The 23,816-nt window shown below is 41.0% G+C and overlaps 1 protein-coding gene across 1 annotated transcript; it reads left to right on the top strand.

Moving 5' to 3' along the window:
* The first annotated feature begins 251 nt into the window (after window positions 1–251).
* Window positions 252–23,349, top strand: LOC125718448 (GTPase IMAP family member 8-like). The gene is made up of 4 exons (XM_048992304.1): window positions 252–541; window positions 19,052–19,762; window positions 20,708–20,970; window positions 23,138–23,349. Exons 1-4 carry the CDS (start codon window positions 391–393, stop codon window positions 23,330–23,332), a joined length of 1,320 nt encoding a protein of 439 aa, XP_048848261.1. The 5' UTR covers window positions 252–390; the 3' UTR covers window positions 23,333–23,349.
* Window positions 23,350–23,816: the final 467 nt, after the last annotated feature.

Genomic DNA, 23,816 nt, shown 5'->3' with positions numbered 1-23,816 from the left:
GTCGACACACCAGGATGGTGGAAGGACTGGTCTGTGGAGGAAACTCCAGAGGCTGACAAACAGGAGATTGTGCACAGTGTGTCTCTGTGTCCCCCGGGACCCTGTGCTCTGTTCATTGTTTTAAGGGCAGATGCATCATTCACAGAAACACACAGGAGGTCAGTAGAGGAACATCTGGAGCTTCTCAGTGGGTCAGTCTGGAGACACACTATAGTGCTGTTCACCAAAGAAGACTGGCTGGGAGACAGAACTATTGAGCAGCACATAGAGGCTGAAGGGGAGGCCCTCCGGTGGCTGGTTGGGAAATGTGGGAACAGGTATCATGTTCTCAACAATGAGGAGAGGGGTGATGTCACTCAGGTCACCGAGCTGCTGGAGAAGGTGGAGGAGATGGTGGCAGGAAACAGTGGGTGTGACTTTGAAGTCGACAGAATGATGATAGAGAAAGTGGAAGAGAAGAAGAGATCAGTGGAAGAAAGAGGAAAACAGAGGATGATGAAGGTGGAGAATCAGAGGAAGGCACTCAGGGCCCTATTTAAAGGTGAGTTTGTTTAATTATGTTGATTAATTGAAACTGCATTTCTTTATACTTAAAAAAAATCATTAGTTTTGTAAGTTTGGCAAGTTCATCAGTGAAGCTGTAGTATGTATATTTTTAATGGAAAACATAATAAAAGCAATCTTTTAAAAGTACGTATTGTAAAGCATGTGATACTCACAGGTTTAGCGCATTAATAATATTGATAAATGATGGTAGTATGTGTGCAGCATATACCAAAATCACAATCATGTATTTAAATGTCAGAAATATGAATTACATTTTTCTGTAATTGATTCCAGTTATTTTAAATATGCAGAAATATACTGTGAATGTTAACACCTCAAACTGCATAACTAGACAGCTAACAACTGAGTTTGGGGGCTTCTGAGATTTTACAGAATTGCATAAAACCAGACTTTTCTTGGTGAGACACACTGAGACCTTTAGTATCATCTGTAGGCTGGAAATCATGTTCAGCATCTGGGTTTTCAAACCATAAACTTCTCCTTAAATGTTCTAAAGGACTCAGATGTATCATATTGCACTTTTATGTTTTATTCTATTTTATGAAGATTAGGGCTGAAAAAAACTATTTATGTATAATCGTCATATATGGGATTTTTTTCATGAATATTCTGCCCCCAACTAATGAAATTCTAAATGTGTTTTTTGACACAGAGCAAACACAAGATCTCTCAGAGCTGAGGATTGTTCTGCTGGGAGGGAGGCGGACTGGGAAAAGTTCAGCAGGAAACACCATCCTGGGGAGAGAAGAGTTTGACACTGAGGGAAGAACTGCACAGTGTGTGAAGAGACAGAGGGAAGTGGCTGGTAGGCAGGTCACTGTGGTCGACACACCAGGATGGAGGAAGAGCTGCTCTGTGGAGGAAACTCCAGAGGCTGACAAACAGGAGATTGTGCACAGTGTGTATCTGTGTCCCCCAGGACCCTGTACTCTCTTCATTGTTTTAAGGGCAGATGCATCATTCACAGAGACACACAGGAGGTCAGTGGAGGAACATCTGGAGCTTCTCAGTGGGTCAGTCTGGAGACACACTATAGTGCTGTTCACCAGAGGAGACTGGCTGGGAGACAGAACTATTGAGCAGCACATAGAGGCTGAAGGGGAGGCCCTCCGGTGGCTGGTTTGGAAATGTGGGAACAGGTATCATGTTCTCAACAATGAGAAGAGGGGTGATGTCACTCAGGTCACTGAGCTGCTGGAGAAGGTGGAGGAGATGGTGGCTCGAAGCAGTGGATGTCACTTTGAAATCGACAGAATGATGATAGAGAAAGTGGAAGAGAAGAAGAGATCAGTGGAAGAAAGAGCAAAAGAGAGGATGATGAAGGTGGAGAATCAGAGGAAGACACTCAGGGCCTTATTTAATGGTGGGTTTGTTTTAATATATAGATTAATTAAAATTGCATTTCCTTTTACTTAAAATAATCATTAATTTGATAAGTTTTGCAAGTTCATCACTAAAGCTGTAGTATATATAATTTAAATGGACAACATAATAAAAGCAATCTTTTAAAAGTACATATTGTAAAGCATGTGATACAGACAGGTTTAGCACATTAATAATATTGATAAATGATGACAGTATGTGTGCAGCATATACCAAAATCACAATCATGTATTTAAATGTCAGAAATATGAATTACATTTTTCTGTAATTGATTCCAGTTATTTTAAGTATGCAGAAATATTCTGTGAATGTTAACACCTCAAACTGCATAACTAGACAGGTAACAACTGAGTTTGGGGGCTTCTGAGATTTTACAGAATTGCATAAAACCAGACTTTTCTTGGTGAGACACATTGAGACCTTTTATATCGACTGTAGGCTGGAAATCATGTTCAGCATCTGGGTTTTCAAACCATCGACTTCTCTTTAAATGTCACAAAGGAGTCAAAAGTATCTTATTGCACTTTTATGTTTTTTTCTATTTTATGAAGATAAGGGCTGAAAAAAATCTATTTATGTATAATAATCCTGTATGAGATTTTTTTCATGAATATTCTGCCCCTAACTAATGAGCTTCTAACTTTTTTTTTAATACAGCACAAACACAGGTTCTCTCAGAGCTGAGGATTGTTCTGCTGGGAGGGACGTGTACTGGGAAAAGTTCAGCAGGAAACACCATCCTGGGGAGAGAAGAGTTTGACACTGAGGGAAGAACTGTACAGTGTGTGAAGAGAAAGAGGGAAGTGGCTGGGAGGCAGGTCACTGTGGTCGACACACCAGGATGGTGGAAGGACTGGTCTGTGGAGGAAACTGCACAGGCTGACAAACAGGAGATTGTGCACAGTGTGTCTCTGTGTCCCCCGGGACCCTGTGCTCTGTTCATTGTTTTAAGGGCAGATGCATCATTCACAGAGACACACAGGAGGTCAGTGGAGGAACATCTGGAGCTTCTCAGTGGGTCAGTCTGGAGACACACTATAGTGCTGTTCACCAGAGGAGACTGGCTGGGAGACAGAACTATTGAGCAGCACATAGAGGCTGAAGGGGAGGCCCTCCGGTGGCTGGTTGGGAAATGTGGGAACAGGTATCATGTTCTCAACAATGAGAAGAGGGGTGATGTCACTCAGGTCACTGAGCTCCTGGAGAAGGTGGAGGAGATGGTGGCTCGAAACAGTGGACGTCACTTCACTGTGGGAAAAGGAATGGAATCCTGGGAACAGTTATCAGAAAGGGCAGGAATCAGTAAAGACCCAAAACAGCAGTTTGAGGAGGAATGGAGCAGAAGAGAAGAAGAGTTGATAGAGATGATGTCACTGCTGGTGGGTGATGATCAGAAAGATCAGCCTCCAAGGAGGAGGACACACAGTATTTATACTCCTCCTTCTTGTAAGTTTGTCTACAAACACTTTTTCGCTGTGACACTTTTTTGCACGTTACACATGGATCTGTAAAAAATACAAAGAATCCCTGTAGAATAGCCTGTTATAATTGCTAACTGCAGCTGTGGGGTTAACCTGCATATTAAACACCACTTAACTCTATGTAACTGTATGTAGTTTATCTGCACTTAACAAAGTACCTCAGATAAATAAAGTAAAGAAATAATAGAGATATTTAATAACAGATACAATGATTTCTGTGGAGTATGTTACTGTGAATTTCATTAAAATCCTCTTTTAGTGTATTGTTAATGATCCAGCCTGGTTCCTGTAAATCCTTACAGGAAGCAGCATAACGGACTGGTCCTCCTCTGACCGTGTGGGTTATGTTTGGCTCTAGGGAGCAACACTGACAGCTTCTATAACCCAGCTGATTTCTCAGTGCCTTCACTGTGTATTTAACTGATTTAGTTATTCAGTGGTTAGTGAGTGACTCTGGTGCTTATTGTTAGACACTGTTTTTATGCCTGTGGATCCTGAAACTAATGCACTGTTGATGTTTATTACAATACAAATGTGAAAACAGGAAAACACATTTATCTTCCTCTTGCCTCTGTTTCATTTTTTGTAATCATAGTCCTTTACCATCCATCCATTTTCCAAACCGCTTATCCTACTGGATCGCGGGGGGTCCGGAGCCTATCCCGGAAGCAATGGGCACAAGACAGGGAACAACCCAGGATGGGGGGCCAGCCCATCGCAGGGCACACTCACACACCAGTCACTCACACATGCACACCTACGGGCAATTTAGCAACTCCAATTAGCCTCAGCATGTTTTTGGACTGTGGGGGGGGGGAACTAGAGTACCCAGAAGAAACCCCACGACAACATGGGGTGAACATGAAAACTCCACACACATGTGACCCAGGCAGAGACTCGAACCTGGGTCCCAGAGGTGTGAGGCAACAGTGCTAACCACTGCAGCACCATGCCGCCCCCTCCTTTACCATCTGTGTACATCACCAGATTGCACATTTTTTTTTAATAACCTCTAGATTTCATAATATTATATTCTGCACCATCATTGAAACATGGCCTGTTGTTTATATTGTTTTTCAGTTAAAGGAGAATCTCCACCCCCCTCTGAAGCTAGACATTCAGTACTGGATGCAGAACTGGGACATCGGCGGGTCAGTGGGAAGGTGTCAGAGTGGATGGAGAAATTCCAAGCAGGGTCATTGTCATCTGGTTATAGAACACAGACATCTGCATCTGCAGCCCCCTCTGAAGCAGGATATTCAGTATTGGATTCAGAACGGGGACATCGGCGGGTCAGTGGGAAGGTGTCAAAGTTGATGGAGAAATACCAAGCAGGGTCATCTGCTTCTGGCTATGGAACACGGACATCAGCATCTGCAGCCCCCTCTGAGGCTGAATATTCAGTATTGGATTCAGAACGGGGACATCGGGGGGTCAGTGGGAAGGTGTCAGAGTTGATGGCGAAATACCAAGCAGGGCCGTCTTCATCAGGTCATGGAACGCTGAAATCAACATGGTTCTTACAAACTAGGGATGCACAAAAAAACTGAATCATATCGCAATTCTTTCACTGCAGATTCAAAATCGATTCATGCATTCGAAAAAATCAATTCATATTTTTCAACTAAAGTAATGGAACCAGCTCGATGATCCTTTAGATGGCGCAATGTCGAAATCTGCCCAGATAGACCATCTTCACGTGAGCATGAAGGAAATGTAGTCAGTATGCGTAATGTAGGGACTGTGTGCAAGCGATGGTTAGCGTTATGGAAAAAGCGATTCAGCCTGCCCCATGTACATTTAAGGCAAGTGCTTGGGCACATTTCAGCTTTTACAATTTAGGTGGGAAAAGGAGCTCAATAAGACACATATGATATGCAGGCACTGCAAAGTGAGGCTGAAGTATTTTGGAAACACTACAAATGTGCGGACTCACTTGACACGCCATCATCCAGAAATTAATGACGCGGACGAACCACCTAAAGTAAAAAACATTCAAGCCAACCAACGCACTCTGCTTCAAGATTCTATACTTTCCGGTAATGGGCGAATACAATACCTAGGTGTATAACCTATTTTATTTCCAAAGATCTACGCCTTACAGCATCGTTGATAACGATGACTTTCGATTCATGTCGAAAAGAATCTATATCTTACAGCCAACACACACACAGACGGACAGCTGAATGTTTATCCAATTTTGGATTTTACAGTTTATATTTGTAAAATGTTACGCCCACAAGGGCGGGACCGAGCACTGGTAGGCAATCGTCAGCTAATCACTCTGTGTCATAAAGCTTTCGAAGTACTAAGCTCATTGCGAAGTATTGTTGCCATTCTTCTAATGTGCCATACCGAGCAATTCTCTGTCCATTGTTTTCCCCGATCGCTCTGCCTGCTGTCTTGCCCTGCTGTTCCGCCTGCCCTGCCTGTCTCGCCTGTTCCATCCGCCCGCCTTCTCCTGCCTGCCTGCTCTGTCCTGCCCTGCTCCTCCATCTGCTTCGTGTCCCCCTTCTCATCGTCGTCTTGTCCCGTCACTCGACTTAGGACTGACCTTCCTGGACACCGACCTCTTACCTGCCCTAAGAGCACGACTTCGGATTCTCCCTTTGACACTGCTTGTTTCTGGATCGATCATTGAACCAGTTTTACACTGCATTACGGGGTCTGTCTCCTCTGTCGTGAACGTACGTTGCTTAAAAGTTTTATTTTTCTATTAAGACATTTTACCATAAATAAATCTTACTCAAAGTTGTGAAGTTGTGTTCTGGAAAGAAATTCATCTATGTATTGAATTGTGAATCGTTTATGAATCGTGAATCGATGTTAAATTGAATCGTGAGTCCAAGAATCGGAATCACAACGAATCATGAGATTTTCTGAATTGTGCACCCTATTACAAAATTCCTTGTCCAGGGATTCAGATCTAGCTCCTGATGTGTGTGTGGGTGGGTAGATTATTTTTATATTACATTGTGAGGACCAAATGTCCCCCACAATGTGATAAAAACCTGTTATTTTGATGTTGTGAGGAACATTTTTCAGGTCCCCACAAAGATCTGTGAATGCAATCAAATAACTAAAAACGCCACAAATCTTGTATTTAGTTTGATTACTTATGGTTAAGGTTAGGGCATGTGGGGGTTAAGGTTATCATGTTGGGATTAGAGGTTTCCCCATAGAAATGAATGGAGTGTCCCCACAAAGATATAATTACAAGTGTGTGTGTGTGTGTGTGTGTGTGTGTGTGTGTGTGTGTGTGTGTGTGTGTGTGTGTGAACTTGCAGTGTCTCTCGATAGTGATGTAAGATTTGACACGGAGACTCTGTTTAGAGCATGAAAGGGCGTGTCGATTAATTCTCAGAAAATCGTATGATCACTAAACAAAGCCTTGCTTCCCAGAGGGACATTTGTTTGCTTCGTTTTGAATTTTCGATACATGAAAGTGAAGCACTGTGCCATGTGTGGATTGTACTGGTTGGAGATTTTGAGTAAAAAAAGGTCGCTATTGAGAGCTGACATTTTTGAGGAGTATGATATATGTATATATTAATCTAGTGGCGGTATATGTGTGTGTGTGGATACCTGAGGAAAGTTATTGACCAACACCTCACCTTTGAAGCAAATTACGAAGCAGTGTGCTGAAAGGGGCACCAGCGTCTGTTCTGTTTGAGGAAACCGGGTCGTTTCCACGTTGATAAACCCATAATGATGTTATTTTACCGTGATTTTACTGAATCAGTTTTATTATTTTCCTTGGTGTCATTGTTTGGAAACCTTTCCCTAAAGAACAAAAATCCACTTAATCTAAAGATAAGAGTGGTCCAGTAGGTTGACTGGCGAGAGACGAGTTACAGTACAGGGCCCCCTGCGGATTATGTCAGACAGCCAAAGTGAATAACCAGCCCGGTTCTGAAGGATAACTCCCAGCCTTTGTACACTGAGTCTCAGCTCCTTCCGCCTGGTCGCAGGTGTACAGTCCCAAGGTGCCGAACGAAACGATACAAAAGCGGGTTTGTCCCAGTCAGCATTACACGAATTATTGTTACTTTAATGTAAAACTATTTTATTGTATTTAAACTGTATTCATTGTGTTATATTTTTATAATTATTGGCTTAATTTGCCTGTGCTGTAAGATGAATGAGGTGATAAGTGTCTGTCTGTATAGTGTATTTATGGATGAGGACTATTTACTGCAAACCAATCCTACATATGGGTACAAATGAAGTACTTATACAGATATGTATTGTATTTTTACTTTTATATATATATATATATATATATATATAATGTGTGTATTAAATAAACCTTTACTAATACGGTAATACCACACACATTCTCTTTTTGCACGTCTCTCCCAGACAGCGCACACAGAGAGTCGAACACTTAGAAAGATCTGAATTTTTGCTGAATAAATTGTTTCACTTGTCTCTCTCTCTCTCTCTCTCTCTCTCTCTCTCTCTCTCTCTCTCAGAAGCCCCACTTTTGCCATCCCTACATTCACCAGTAGGTGTCACTAGTGTACAGTGTATTAAATGAGACTTGGCTGGAAATGGACGTTACCAGGAACCAAAGTTTGCAACAAACTGCACACATACACTGTATGGCACAGCTCTTAGTCAGTGAATTCAGGTGTTTCATTCAGACCCATTGCCACGGGTGTATAAAACCAAGCACTTAGCCATGCAGTCAGGTTTACAAACATTTGCCAAAGAATGGGTCGTTCTGAAGAGCTCAGTGAATTCAAGTGTGGTGCTGTCACAGGATGCCACCTTTGCAGTAAGTCAGTTTGTGAAATTTCTTCCCTGCTACATAATGCACAGTAAGCTGCAAGTAGTATTATTGCAAAGTGGAAGTATTTAGAAACAACAGAAGCTCAGCCACAAAGTTGCAGACCACATAAAATAACAGGGATTGCCAAGTGCTGAGGTGCATAGTGCGTAAAATCCACCAGCGCACTGTTGACTCAATAACTGCGAAGTTCCAAACTTCCACTGGCATTAACCCCAGCACAGAAACTGTGCATTGGGAACTTCATGGAATGGGCCTCCTTGGCTGTGCAGCTGCATGCAAGCCTCACATCACCCAGTGCCGATTGCTAGACGGAGCGATGTAAAGCATGCTGCCTCTGGGCTCTGGAGCAGTGGAAACGTGTTCTGTGGAATGAGGAATGGCACTTCTCTGTCTGGCAGTCTGACAGACGAGTCTGGGTTTGGCAGATGCCAGGAGAACGTTACCTGCCTGACTGCATGGTGTCAACTATAAAGTTTTGTGGAGGAGGGGTAATGATATGGGGTTGTTTTCAGGGGTTGGGTCCTTAGTTCCATCTTTGTGGGCACAGTTTGGGGAAGGAAGGTCATTTTCTGTTCCAGCATGACTGTGCCCCAGAGCGCAAAGCAAGGCCCCATACAGACATGGTTGGGTGAGCTTGGTGTAGAAGACCTTGACTGGCCACACAGAGCCCTGACCTCAACCCCATCAAAGACCTTTGGGATGAAGTAGAATGGAGATTATAAGCGAGGCCTTCACGTCCAACAACAGTGTCAGAAAATACAAATGCACTTCAGGATGAATGGGCAGAAATCCCCACAGACACAGGAGTGAACAGAGAATATAAAAAGGGTGGAAGGAACTGCAACAACAGTCACCATTTTGGCTTCAGCTGAGAGAACAAACAGAACCAGCTATATATGATCAGTAATATCAGAAATTCTTACTCCTGTTGTATAGCGAGCAGACAAGCTGAAATTCGGACACTGACCAATGGGGCTGTAGGAAACCACAGGCTGCTGTATACAATGATGTTGATAATCATTCTTGTATATTGAATGAGATATAATTCCAGCCTAGAGACAGGAGGAGAAGTTCGTAATGTGTTTTTATATTTTACGAATACAGCTCTTTCGGATGTAATCACCATTTTATTAGTCTTGCTTTGCATGATTTTGCATCTTTTCAGAAACGTTTGTATTAATGTCCTGGCAAACACCCTTTAGGTTAAATCAGGCAGCGACTGACTGTACCCCTTATTTCCAAGATGCTTGAGCCTGCAATTTTACACATCTACCTCTAGGGGGCAGCACATTACAGCTATTTATAATGGCTACACCAGCGTTTCTCAAACTATGGGCTGTGGACCAGTGCCGGTCCGTGAGACGGTTCCTGCCGGTCCTCTGGTTGAGATAGAAGACAGTGTAGTGGCAGAGGAGCATGAGGAAATGACAGTTACCAGGAAGGAAGAGATTAAATGGCTTCATAGGCCGTTCACTACCATAGTCGACACTTTCTTTGAGAATCCTCCCATCAGTGTGGCACATCCTTTGAGGCCATATGAGTACTTCAAACAGTATATATCAGATGAGACCTTTGATTTGATGACTGACAACACCAACACTTACACCATGCAAAGTGGCACACTAGGGCTCAAAAACACTACTACAGGAGAAATCAGAACTCTATAGTTGGTCTCCATCTAGCTATGGGAGTGATGAGGCCACCTGATGCAAGAGGCTACACTGTACAGGAAAAACACGTGTCTTTTGTGACAAATGCAACATTCACCTATGCTTTGTGCCGCACCGTAACTGCTTCAATGCAGCTCATCGGAAAGGAATAAATACATCATAATACAAACAAACCAGTCAACATGCATACGGACCTCCACACACACACACACACACACACACACACACACACACACACATATTCAAACATACAGACATTCAGTTCAGATGTTCTGTTCATGTGATCATTAGTTACATGATTTCTACACACATACAGACAGACAGATGTGCACATACTGTTAAAATGTTCAGTTCATAGGTGATATATTTGTTACATGATTACTATATTAAAATATGGCAAGTGATTCTGAAATTTTAATGGTATTTTACGTTCATTTAGTCGTAGTACACATGAAGAAAAATACATGAGTTGGCGACAAAAACTAATTATGACTCTTTTTCTTTATTAGAGAACAGTAAATATCAGCTGGGTAAAAAAAAATTTCGGCAAGCAGAAAAAAAAAATCGGGTCTGAAGGGGCACCCAGATATCGGGACCCAGCCCCCAGTATCAGTGCAGACACACACACAAAAAACTTATGATTATAGCTGTCAAGTAATGCATCCCCTGCGTTTCAGACCAAAGTATGAACAGATAACATAATGTAATCTGAACGTCTCTTAAAATAAATATTCATTGGGGATGTATTGCATTGCAGAGCTGATGCTCAAAGAGCCCCAAGTATGTGTTGGTAGCACCATTTTATCCTAAGGTTTATGAAACACAATAATAATAATACAGGGGGATGCATTTTCTGTTAAACTCGAATTTATAGCTGCCCAGATTTGCATCCCCCTTTTTTCAGTTCTCGGCAGATATGCAAAACTCTGTATAGCACACCAACAGTGACACACCTTTGCCAGAAGCCGGCCACATGCACAGGGTATTTAGGTCCTTATAATGGGCGTCAGTGGAGGGGAAAGGGATTGATGTGAGATAAAGCCAACACTCATAGCATTTAGGTTTAGATTTTTAAAAGTGTCTATGACCAGATATGTTCAAAAGAAATTTGGTGATTATTGGTCGCTGTTTTGGTCCATTTAGCCACATTAAGCCTTTTAGAATGTTCCAGCTAACCAAAAGCGAAAGCAGTCTGGGCAAAAGGAACTGTACAACAAACCTACCCAAACAGGTTTTTGTTAATCATCGTCAGTCTGTAAGCTTGTATTCGGTCTGTCTTTCTTATTTTGCCTCTACTGTTTGTTTGTTGGTTGATAGCCGTGTTTGGTCCTGGTTCCAGAATATTAGATAAGTTCTCGTTCCTGTTTACGAACGTTTCCTCTTGGATTTTCCTTGGATTCCTCACAACCATGTCAATCTCTCCAAGCTTCTCTCAGGTATGAACCTACCAACCTAAATCTGAGAATGATAGTCAGCTTAATGTATAGGATGAAACAACCACAAGTTAGATACTCACAAAAATATATTTTTGTAAGGAAAACTGATTACAATCAGTTTTTGAAAATGCTGTTTTTTACATGTATGTATAGGGAAGTAGGTTGGGTTATGGAATTTGTATTTCAGAACAATCCTTACGTATATTTAAGTGTACTATAAGTGTACTTTTTCTAAACTAAAAATTTTGTAAGTATACTCTCAGTAAACGTCTTATGTACTTAACAGAGATATACTAAACAAAGTCTGACTTTAGTATTCCTGGCTTAAACTGACATGTATTGAGAAAAGTCTAGTTTATATGTAAAATGTATTTTATCTTTAATATTCATTCAAAACAATCTTTGTTCATTTTGAAACTATGAAAAAAAACTATGTTTTGCAAACTTTTATTAGTGTAATCTACATGTAGTCATATCGCTACTGTGGTGCTTGAAGCAATTTCAGGTTTAAAATTACAAATAACTAATATTGGTAAATAAATACACTTAAAATATATACTTTAATAAACTAAAAGTGGGTCAATTTAGTCCCAAGAAGTGTGCTTAATAAAATGAACTTTAAATATACTTTTTTTTAGTAAGGGAAAATGTGAGGCTAAATTACTGACTACCAGCATTATTTAAGGGTAATTTTTAATTGTGATGGTACACAGTAATTTTAAAGTGCTTTCAGTTTTCATTTGAAACTGTACAGATGAGCCCGGATCGCTGGCAGTAACTACGCCATTAGCTTTGTTTTTAATTCTTATTGCTTTTGGTATAAAACCAGCAGAACCGGTTTTGCAAAGATTTTGTTTTCATATGTCAGACAGCAGAGCGCTTTTCTGCCTCGTTCTTCCTGGTTGCATGACTTCCCTCCTGGGTGCCTTCATGTGCCTCCTCTCCCTGACCCCGTTACCCGTGATGAAGCTGAAGCTGGTTTCTTTGGGGGCAGTTTCTTATCGACAAGATTCATTCCACCTTAAATAGACATAATACCAATACATTGACAGTACAATATATTGACTGTAATTTATATTATCAGTGTCATACGTCTGTTAGAAAGTTCACTTACTGCATCCGAAATTTGAAGACATTTTACTGCATATATTTTAAAATAATGCCCTCTGAAAGTGGTACTTTCCCTTTAAGAGCTGTTGAAAAGCCATGCATGTTCTGTCATATGGGCAGCAATTTATCTTGTCAATGTCAATCTGTGTCAATGCCAAGACTTACAACTATGGCTCTCAACCCTGATTTTGGGCCTCATTCTGTGATTTGGCTCTTCAGTTGCACCCCATTTGTGTCCCCTGTTCCCAATCTGTTCAGTGACAGAAATAGTGTTTCAATGTGTTGCACCGAACAGTTTTCTAAACAACAATAGCTTTGGAGATCCCTGAAAATCATGATAAACCTAAATACTATAATAAAATCCAGAAAGTTGCTTCGTATTGGGTTGTTATGCATTTCTGAACAACATTTGGATCCAGTTCAGAATCATCTTGTTATGTGGGTCTGTACCTGTATATGGATGGTATGACAGTAAAGCCCAATTGACTTCAGTTTATGTACATTTTATATGCTGAGTGACAGAATTCATTTAAAAAATCTTCACAGGCTGCATGTAGTGACAATCTTCTGCTGCTCTCACCAAAACCGAAACTTTTCACAGCCAAAGGAATTGTATAACAAACCTGTCCTGCAGGTTTCTGTTAGCTAACCTTAATTGTTATTCTTCTTAGACATTTGCTCAGTCTTCCTTCTTCTGTCTTCCTGCTTGTTATACCTATTTGTCAGTCTTGCTTCCAGTCCTTTTTTGTTGGTCGCGGTGTTTAATTCTGGCTCCAGAATTTTAGTTAAATTCTGGTTCCTGCTTACGAATGTTTCCTCTTGGATTTACCTTGGATTCCTCACAGCCACGTCGATCTCTGCGTTACAGGCTACTCTCAGGTACCAACTGCCACCTAAATCTAAGAATGTTAGTGATCGTAATGCATATGACGAAAAACCCGTAACAATTACGTTACATATTTTCAAAAAAACATTTTTCTGTAGGTAAAACACGTTACAGTCAATCTTTTTACTTGCTGTTTTTTGTACTGGGTCGCGGGGGGTCCGGAGCCTATCCCGGAAGCAATGGGCACGAGGCAGGGAACAACCCAGGATGGGGGGCCAGCCCATCGCAGGGCACACTCACACACCATTCACTCACACATGCACACCTATGGGCAATTTAGCGACTCCAATTAGCCTCAGCACGTTTTTGGACTGTGGGGGGGGAAACCGGAGTACCCGGAGGAAACCCCACGACGACATGGGGAGAACATGCAAACTCCACACACATGTCACCCAGGCAGAGACTCGAACCCGGGTCCCAGAGGTGTGAGGCAACAGTGCTAACCACTGCACCACCATGCTGCCCCCTGGTTCAACATACATTCCTAAAATTAAATATATGCCATATAATTACCTACTTCAGCTCTCAACATGAACTTGAACTTCGACCATGTTGTTGAAGGCTGGCCTAACTTGTCAAATGTGAATATCTTAGGTGAATGTTCGTCTCATAAAGGGTTAGCGTTAGGGTTGCCTGGTCATTATGGTTGCCCAGTCATTAAGTGGCTTCCACTTACTGTGATCTACTAAAAACAGACTAAAAAATTATGACAATCTTACAAAGCCATTTGGATATATGTACTAAAACATTTGGATATTTGTGTGAAGCAAGGAAAAATGACATTCTGCTTTGCAGAAGTGATGTTATGGCGTGAGGAGTACAGTTATTGTTTTGCAAATGTTAACATTTCAGAAATACTCCAAAAGAATCAAGAAGGACTGGAAGTCCAATTTATATTTAACTTTTCCGTGTGACATTCCAGTCCATGCATAGTGTACATAGTGTAAATATCTTCAGTAGCAGCACTTCATGCATCATTGACTGCGCATGTACAAGGTGTTTCCAGCAGGAGGCAGCATTGACTTTCCGAGAGCAACGAGCTCAATGACGTCAGTGAAGAAAGAGTAGAAGTGTAGTGGTTGTAGTTACATTTATGGATGCCTTTGATGAGCAGCTATTTGATGAGTCCCCTACACATACATAACTCATCACTGAAGGTGCACAAACACTTGCCGAAGTATTTAATTTCTTCAGGCGGAGACAGAAATATCTGCTCTCTGGTGGTCTGGTGCAATGTCATTGCTGTACACGTGCGGCAGCAATGACCATCTGCAAACGCAGACAAATGTACACAAGAGTTCACATCCACCAGAGAAGTATATTGAGAAGACCTAAGCTTTAAAGAAGAGAAATATAGAAGCTGTACTACAAGATATCAGCCAGTGATAAGGTCAGTACTAGGCTATAAGGTCAGAAGGTTATGAAAAGTCTGGTGATGGTAATGGGTCACAGACCAGAAGCAGTTGTAGTATGTAAGGGGTAACAGCATACTGTTGAAATGAAATGAAATAGTTCTGAAATAATTTAGGATCTACAATAAAGATTATTTAGGAATAAAGCTGAGATTCTGTGCTTTGGCCTCATTTTCATTTTATGATCTGAAATACAAACTGAATGAAATTATCCCAAAAATAACTAATTTTACTTTCATTTTACATTCCCTGTCCTAATATGCCTGCCATGATAAGAGTAATGAGACCATTATCCATCCGTAATCCATCCATCCATCTTCTGTAACCGCTTCCCTGTCCTGTTCAGGGTCTTGGGGGGTCTGGAGCCTATAGGCACAAGGCAGGGAACAGCCCAGGACAGGAAGCCAAACCCATCACAGGGCACAGTCAAACACCAGTCACTATGAGGCATTATATTGCATGGAATTATATACAGTACAGTGGTGCCTGCGGTTCACGAACGCTTTGGCCTATGATCAATTTGGTTCAAACTTTGTGAAAAAATTCATTGGTTCGTGTACAAAATTTGGCCGACGAACAGATTCCTCGACCAGATTCCTCTTTTTATGCTAGTGTAGCACAGGGGGGGGCACATGTCCCAGCATGCCCTGCATGCAACTGTAAATATAAGGACCACAACAGGCACCCAACGAAGCCAAACACAAACACACGGGAAACTACACGATGCACAAACGGTGGAAGATTCACATGCGCTAAATACACGTGAGGTTCGGACCGGGTACACACAAGACACGGCTAAACACAGGCGCGACAATAGGGAAATGCAACCATTAACATTAACAACGATACAATATAAGGGTTAAGGACAGTTAATGAAGAGCGTGATTTCCCCGGCAAGCAGGTCTCCATGTCTCTCTCTGCTCCCGCGATGCCTCGGTCCGCCTGTCGCCACACTATATTGTGTTTTTCTATTACTATAAAAACCAGAAAATTAATTAACAAAAAATATTATTTGGTAGGCTTGTGAACGCATGTATCGAATTTCAGTGCTTTCTTATAGGAAAAATTGCCGTGGTTCATGTACAAATTTGTTTGCGACCACTTTCCTGGAACGGATTGTGTTCGTGAACCGCAGGCACCACTGCATTGCTAAAGATCTTTCAGCTATTTTACTGATACTCTAATAAAAAGCGGAATAGATATCTTTAGGATATAATGACTGTGATAAAGTTCAAAATAAACGGCTTCTTGGACAGTCATTCTAACCAGTCCTCAACATCACTTTGAGTGTATTTAAATACATTATTGCACGAAACAGAATGAATAATGGTTGAAAATAAAAAGTAACATTCCAGAAAGCCATTGCATTTACCCCAAGTGTCATAGTTTAGGGCTATGTGGTTTTACACTAATCTTTCTAACTACCACTTTTTTTATATCAGGACTGGGCTCATTTTGATTTCCATAAACCCCATAACATACTGAAGAAAGAAATGGCTTCTTCCAATGGTGGTAAGTCCATACTGTCAACGTTTCACCCAAGTCACATTACAATATTGTTGTCAACAGAAGCTCAGGCACACTTGATACAGTACAAAGTGGCTTTTTTACAGTTGGGGTCATGGGGCAGGATATGTAGGAAGCCGGAGAAGCCAGTCCTACACACAACACTCGAGACTGAAGGCAGGCATACAGGATGGGGGGGTTTGGAGGGGAACGGGATCTGGGTGAGACCAGAGCAGGAAAGGCAGGCAGGGCTGCACAGTGGACAAAAGGCAAAACACCCAGTAACTTGCACTGGAATCCGCAGTGACAGCGAGGCAGAATGAGGGAAGAACAGGTGTCTCCACGTGGGGCTGATGCAGGTACCTCCTCTGGTTTCAGTCCAACGGCATGAAAATCAAGTTGACTTGGTGTCTGGTACTGAGAGATTGTGTGAATCTGTAACCGATCACAGACACTTAAGGGGGTTTACAGGCAGCAGCTCACCTCCGCTACACATTGGGTGCTTCCTTGCCTTCACAGCTGTGTGTTTAACAATATATAATGCATGGATTGTCCTGCATTAAGCCTTATATAATCAAGGCAGGATGTGTGCGACACCCATCACCAAAATAAGACTTTTGGGTAACACTTTACTAGAGGGGGCACGTTATTTACTAAGATGTTACTTACTGTACTTAGTAACTCAGTCACTATTCAAGTACAAACCATGAATAAATGTAGTAACTGCATGAAATAGATGAACCATTATGAGTGATTAATGAGGGACAGACATGGGATCAGTATGTAACTAACACTTAGTTTATAGCTAATTAATATACATTGTTTGTGCTCCTTCAAGTAAAATGTTACCGAAATATAAATTAAATTTTTCAAAACCTGATTCCAGTTATTGTAACTATGAAGAAATTTGTCTTTAGCACTCATCTGTTAACTTGCACAGTTGCAATTTTTAATCCAGACTCTTCTGAGTTTTCGGGTATCTATGTGTCACCACCCAGTCCAGGGTCAGGTTGTAGCATAAAGAAATGGGACAATCTATGACAATTAATAGAAAAATCTATTTGTACGTAATATAGATTGTGAAGATATGCTGTAAACTGGAGACATGACCAACAAAAAAATAATACAAATGACACAAAATTTGACATTTTTGTAAGAAATATTCAATTCCTGAATGTAGTCTGTAGGCTGGAAATCATATTATATATCTGGATTTTCAAATTTTCATCTCTCGCTTAAATGTTGCTGAACCATAACTGAAATTTACCATGTTGCACCTTTTATATTGTTACATAATTAATTAAAATATTAAGGCTGGCAACAATATCAACATGTAGAACCATTCTGTGAGGGATTTTAGTTTCATCCGAATTATTCATCCAAATAATGAGCTTCTAAATGTGTTTTTTAACACAGGACACACACAAGATCTCTCAGAGCTGAGGATTGTTCTGCTGGGAGGGAAATGTACTGGGAAAAGTTCAGCAGGAAACACCATCCTGGGGAGAGAAGAGTTTGACACTGAGGGGAGAACTGCACAGTGTATGAAGAGACAGAGGGAAGTGGCTGGGAGGCAGGTCACTGTGGTCGACACACCAGGATGGAGGAAGGACTGGCCTGTGGAGGAAACTCCAAAGGCTGACAAACAGCAGATTGTGCACAGTGTGTCTCTGTGTCCCCCAGGACCCTGTGCTCTCTTCATTGTTTTAGAGGCAGATGAATTATTCACAGAGACAGAGAGGAGATCAGTGGAGGAACATCTGGAGCTTCTCAGTGGGTCAGTCTGGAGACACACTATAGTGCTGTTCACCAATGGAGACTGGCTGGGAGACAGAACTATTGAGCAGCACATAGAGGCTGAAGGGGAGGCCCTCCGGTGGCTGGTTGGGAAATGTGGGAACAGGTATCATGTTCTCAACAATGAGGAAATGGGTGATGTCACTCAGGTCACTGAGCTGCTGGAGAAGGTGGAGGAGATGGTGGCAGGAAACAGTGGACGTCATTTTGATGTCGACAGAGTGATGATAGAGAGAATGGAAGAGAAGAAGAGATCAGTGGAAGAAAGAGCAAAACAGAGGATGATGAAGGTGGAGAATCAGAGGAAGACACTCAGGGCCTTATTTAATGGTGGGTTTGTTTTAATATGTAGATTAATTAAAATTGTATTTCCTTTTACTTAAAATAATCATTAGTTTGATAAGTTTTGCAAGTTAATCACTAAAGCTGTAGTATATATAATTTAAATGGACAACATAATAAAAGCAATCTTTTAAAAGTACATTTTGTAAAGCATGTGATACTCGCAGGTTTAGCGCATTAATAATATTGATAAATGATGGCAGTATGTGTGCAGCATATACCGAAATCACAATCATGTATTTAAATGTCAGAAATATGAATTACATTTTAATGTAATTGATTCCAGTTACTTTAAGTATGCAGAAATATACTGTGAATGTTAACAAATCACACTGCATAACTAGACAGGTAACAACTGAGTTTGGGGGCTTCTGAGATTTTACAGAATTGCATATAACCAGACTTTTCTTGGTGAGACACACTGAGACCTTTAGTATCATCTGTAGGCTGGAAATCATGTTCAGCATCTGGGTTTTCAAACTATCAGCTTCTCCTTAAATGTCGTAAAGGAGTCAAAGGCATCTTATTACACTTTTATGTTTTATTCTATTTTATGAAGATAAGGGCTGAAAAAAATCTATTTATGTATAATCATCCTGTATGGGATTTTATTAATGAATATTCTGCCCCCAACTAATGAGTGTCTAACTTTTTTTTTTGACACAGAGCAAACACAGGATCTCTCAGATCTGAGGATTGTTCTGCTGGGAGGGAGGTGGACTGGGAAAAGTTCAGCAGGAAACACCATCCTGGGAAGAGAAGAGTTTGTCACTGAGGGAAGAACTGCACAGTGTGTGAAGAGACAGAGGGAAGTGGCTGGGAGGCAGGTCACTGTGGTCGACACACCAGGATGGGGGAAGGACTGGTCTGTACACGGAACTCCAGAGGCTGACAAACAGGAGATTGTGCACAGTGTGTCTCTGTGTCCCCCAGGACCCTGTGCTCTCTTCATTGTTTTAAGGGTAGATGCATCATTCACAGAGACACACAGGAGGTCAGTGGAGGAACATCTGGAGCTTCTCAGTGGGTCAGTCTGGAGACACACTATAGTGCTGTTCACCGTGGGAGACTGGCTGGGAGACAGAACTATTGAGCAGCACATAGAGGCTGAAGGGGAGGCCCTCCAGTGGCTGGTTGGGAAATGTGGGAACAGGTATCATGTTCTCAACAATGAGGAAAGGGGTGATGTCACTCAGGTCACTGAGCTGCTGGAGAAGGTGGAGGAGATGGTGGCAGGAAACAGTGGATGTCACTTTGAAATCGACAGAGTGATGATAGAGATAATGGAAGAGAAGAAGAGATCAGTGGAAGAAAGAGCAAAACAGAGGATGATGAAGGTGGAGAATCAGAGGAAGACACTCAGGGCCTTATTTAATGGTGGGTTTGTTTTAATATGTAGATTAATTAAAATTGCATTTCTTTATACTTAAAATAATCATAAGTTTGATACGTTTGGGAAGTTCATCACTAAAGCTGTAGTATATATAATTTAAATGGACAACATAATAAAAGCAATCTTTTAAAAGTACATTTTGTAAAGCATATGATACTCGCAGGTTTAGCGCATTAATAATATTGATAAATGATGGCAGTATGTGTGCAGCATATACCAAAATCACAATCATGTATTTAAATGTCAGAAATATGAATTACATTTTAATGTAATTGATTCCAGTTACTTTAAGTATGCAGAAATATACTGTGAATGTTAACACCTCAAACTGCATAACTAGACAGGTAACAACTGAGTTTGGGGGCTTCTGAGATTTTACAGAATTGCATATAACCAGACTTTTCTTGGTGAGACACACTGAGACCTTTAGTATCATCTGTAGGCTGGAAATCATGTTCAGCATCTGGGTTTTCAAACTATCAGCTTCTCCTTAAATGTCGTAAAGGAGTCAAAAGCATCTTATTACACTTTTATATTTTATTCTATTTTATGAAGATAAGGGCTGAAAAAAATCTATTTATGTATAATCATCCTGTATGGGATTTTATTAATGAATATTCTGCCCCTAACTAATGAGTGTCTAACTTTTTTTTTTGACACAGAGCAAACACAGGTTCTCTCAGATCTGAGCATTGTTCTGCTGGGAGGGAGGTGGACTGGGAAAAGTTCAGCAGGAAACACCATCCTGGGAAGAGAAGAGTTTGTCACTGAGGGAAGAACTGTACAGTGTGTGAAGAGACAGAGGGAAGTGGCTGGGAGGCAGGTCACTGTGGTTGACACACCAGGATGGAGGACAGGCTGGTCTGTGAAGACAACTCCAGAGGCTGACAAACAGCAGATTGTGCACAGTGTGTCTCTGTGTCCCCCAGGACCCTGTGCTCTGTTCATTGTTTTAAGGGCAGATTTATCATTCACAGAGACACACAGGAGGTCAGTGGAGCAACATCTGGAGCTTCTCATTGGGTCAGTCTGTAGACACACTATAGTGCTGTTCACCGTGGGAGACTGGCTGGGAGACAGAACTATTGAGCAGCACATAGAGGCTGAAGGGGAGGCCCTCCAGTGGCTGGTTGGGAAATGTGGGAACTGGTATCATGTTCTCAACAATCAGAAGAGGGGTGATGTCACTCAGGTCACTGAGCTGCTGAAGAAGGTGGAGGAGATGGTGGCAGGAAACAGTGGACGTCATTTTGATGTCGACAGAGTGATGATAGAGATAATGGAAGAGAAGAAGAGATCAGTGGAAGAAAGAGCAAAACAGAGGATGATGAAGGTGGAGAATCAGAGGAAGATACTCAGGGCCTTATTTAAAGGTGGGTTTGTTTTAATATGTAGATTAATTGAAACTGCATTTCTTTATACTTAAAAAAAATCATTAGTTTTGTAAGTTTGGCAAGTTCATCAGTGAAGCTGTAGTATGTATATTTTTAATGGAAAACATAATAAAAGCAATCTTTTAAAAGTACGTATTGTAAAGCATGTGATACTCACAGGTTTAGCGCATTAATAACATTGATAAATGATGGCAGTATGTGTGCAGCATATACCAAACTCAAAATCATGTATTTTAAATGACAGAAATATGAATTACATTTTTCTATAATTGATTCCAGTTACATTAAGTATGCAGAAATATACTGTGAAAGTTAACACCTCACATTGCATAACTGGACAGGTAACAACTGAGTTTGGGGGCTTCTGAGATTTTACAGAATTGCATATAACCAGACTTTTCTTGGTGAGACACACTGAGACCTTTAATGGCATCTGTAGGCTGGAAATCATGTTCAGCATCTGAGTTTTCAAACCATCAGCTTCTCTTTAAATGTCACAAAGGAGTCAGATGTATCATATAGCACTTTTATGTTTTATTCTATTTTATGAAGATAAGGGCTGAAAAAAATCTACTTAGGCCACTTAAAAAAAAAATTGGTTCTCGTCCTTTTTTTTGGAGGGGGTGGGTCGGGCGGGAGGGATTTTTTAATTAATTTATTTATTTATTTTTACAAATTTTGATTGACTGTTTGGACTTTCAAATATGTAAGAAAATACATATTTGAAAATATATACCGAAGAGAGCAGACCTACTTAGTACGCCTCCTCAGTTCTTCGTTTGTTGCGTTTCAAATATATTAAATGTAAGAAAATACAAGAATGTAAATTCCTTGATCCATGTGTATCTCATAAATGCCTTCCCAACTATGATTTGGATACTTTATGCTGATGTTTCATTCGTGAATATAAAAATGATACTATTTGAAACCAATATTTTGTTTGTCATTCCCATTCTAAATGAACAACCAAGATTTTAAAATATATATCTAGAAAGAAAGCGTATTAAAACATGTTAAAACACGAGGAATTTACAAAATACAGGAACCTGAATGGTTGAACAAGGAAATGCAACTCTACAAACAAGTATTTAAGAACATGTACCACATCACTTCCCCAGATTTAAATCTTTGCACCAGCCCATCTCAGGTAGAGACAAATTTAGGTTTATGAAACCATTCCAAGACTAGGATTACACGATGTGGATCATTCGTCGATGTGGAATGCGCGGGAAATTCAAATTTCGTCATTCTTGGGCATTTTCCATGCGATTTTTATGAAATAAAAATTTTTTTAAAATTCGGATGGGAGGCATTTCGGCGGGTAGGGAGGGGACGAGAATCAATTTTTTTTTAAGTGGCCTTATCATCCTGTATGAGATTTTTTCATGAATATTCTGCCCCCAACTAATGAGTGTCTAACTTTTTTTTGACACAGAGCAAACACAGGATCTCACAGATCTGAGGATTGTTCTGCTGGGAGGGAGGCGAATTGGGAAAAGTTCAGCAGGAAACACCATCCTGGGGAGAGAAGAGTTTGTCACTGAGGGAAGAACTGCACAGTGTGTGAAGAGACAGAGGGAAGTGGCTGGGAGGCAGGTCACTGTGGTCGACACACCAGGATGGTGGAAGGATTCGTCTGTGGACGGAACTCCAGAGGCTGACAAACAGCAGATTGTGCACAGTGTGTCTCTGTGTCCCCCAGGACCCTGTGCTCTGTTCATTGTTTTAGGGGCAGATGAATCATTCACAGAGACAGAGAGGAAATCAGTGGAGGGACATCTGGAGCTTCTCAGTGGGTCAGTCTGGAGACACACTATAGTGCTGTTCACCCTGGGAGACTGGCTGGGAGACAGAACTATTGAGCAGCACATAGAGGCTGAAGGGGAGGCCCTCTGGTGGCTGGTTGGGAAATGTGGGAACAGGTATCATGTTCTCAACAATAAGAAGAGGGGTGATGTCACTCAGGTCACTGAGCTGCTGGAGAAGGTGGAGGAGATGGTGGCAGGAAACAGTGGGTGTCACTTTGAAATCGACAGAGTGATGATAGAGAGAATGGAAGAGAAGAAGAGATCAGTGGAAGAAAGAGCAAAACAGAGGATGATGAAGGTGGAAAATCAGAGGAAGGCACTCAGGGCTCTATTTAAAGGTGGGTTTGTTTAAATATGTAGATTAATTAAAATTGCATTTCCTTTTACTTAAAATAATCATTAGTTTGATAAGTTTTGCAAGTTAATCACTAAAGCTGTGGTATATATAATTTAAATGGACAACATAATAAAAGCAATCTTTTAAAAGTACATTTTGTAAAGCATATGATACTCGCAGGTTTAGCGCATTAATAATATTGATAAATGATGGCAGTATGTGTGCAGCATATACCGAAATCACAATCATGTATTTAAATGTCAGAAATATGAATTACATTTTTCTGTAATTGATTCCAGTTATTTTAAGTATGCAGAAATATACTGTGAATGTTAACACCTCAAACTGCATAACTAGACAGGTAACAACTGAGTTTGAGGGCTTCTGAGATTTTACAGAATTGCATAAAACCAGACTTTTCTTGGTGAGACACATTGAGACCTTTAATATCATCTGTAGACTGGAAATCATGTTCAGCATCTGGGTTTTCAAACCATCG

This window comes from Brienomyrus brachyistius, chromosome 22 (assembly GCF_023856365.1).
Source record: "Brienomyrus brachyistius isolate T26 chromosome 22, BBRACH_0.4, whole genome shotgun sequence".
Lineage (NCBI taxonomy): Eukaryota > Metazoa > Chordata > Actinopteri > Osteoglossiformes > Mormyridae > Brienomyrus > Brienomyrus brachyistius.
The sequence above is the reverse complement of the archived record's forward strand: the minus strand, read 5'-3'. Positions and strand labels throughout refer to the sequence as shown.

Excerpts from the sequence above, each read along its gene's own strand:
- LOC125718448 (XM_048992304.1), top strand. The coding sequence starts at position 391 with ATGGTGGCAGGAAACAGTGGGTGTGACTTTGAAGTCGACAGAATGATG. Across the intron at positions 542-19,051 it reads ACTCAGGGCCCTATTTAAAG|AGCAAACACAGGATCTCTCA; the intron begins GTGAGTTTGTTT and ends TTTTTGACACAG. Across the intron at positions 19,763-20,707 it reads ACTCAGGGCCTTATTTAATG|GACCCTGTGCTCTGTTCATT; the intron begins GTGGGTTTGTTT and ends TGTGTCCCCCAG.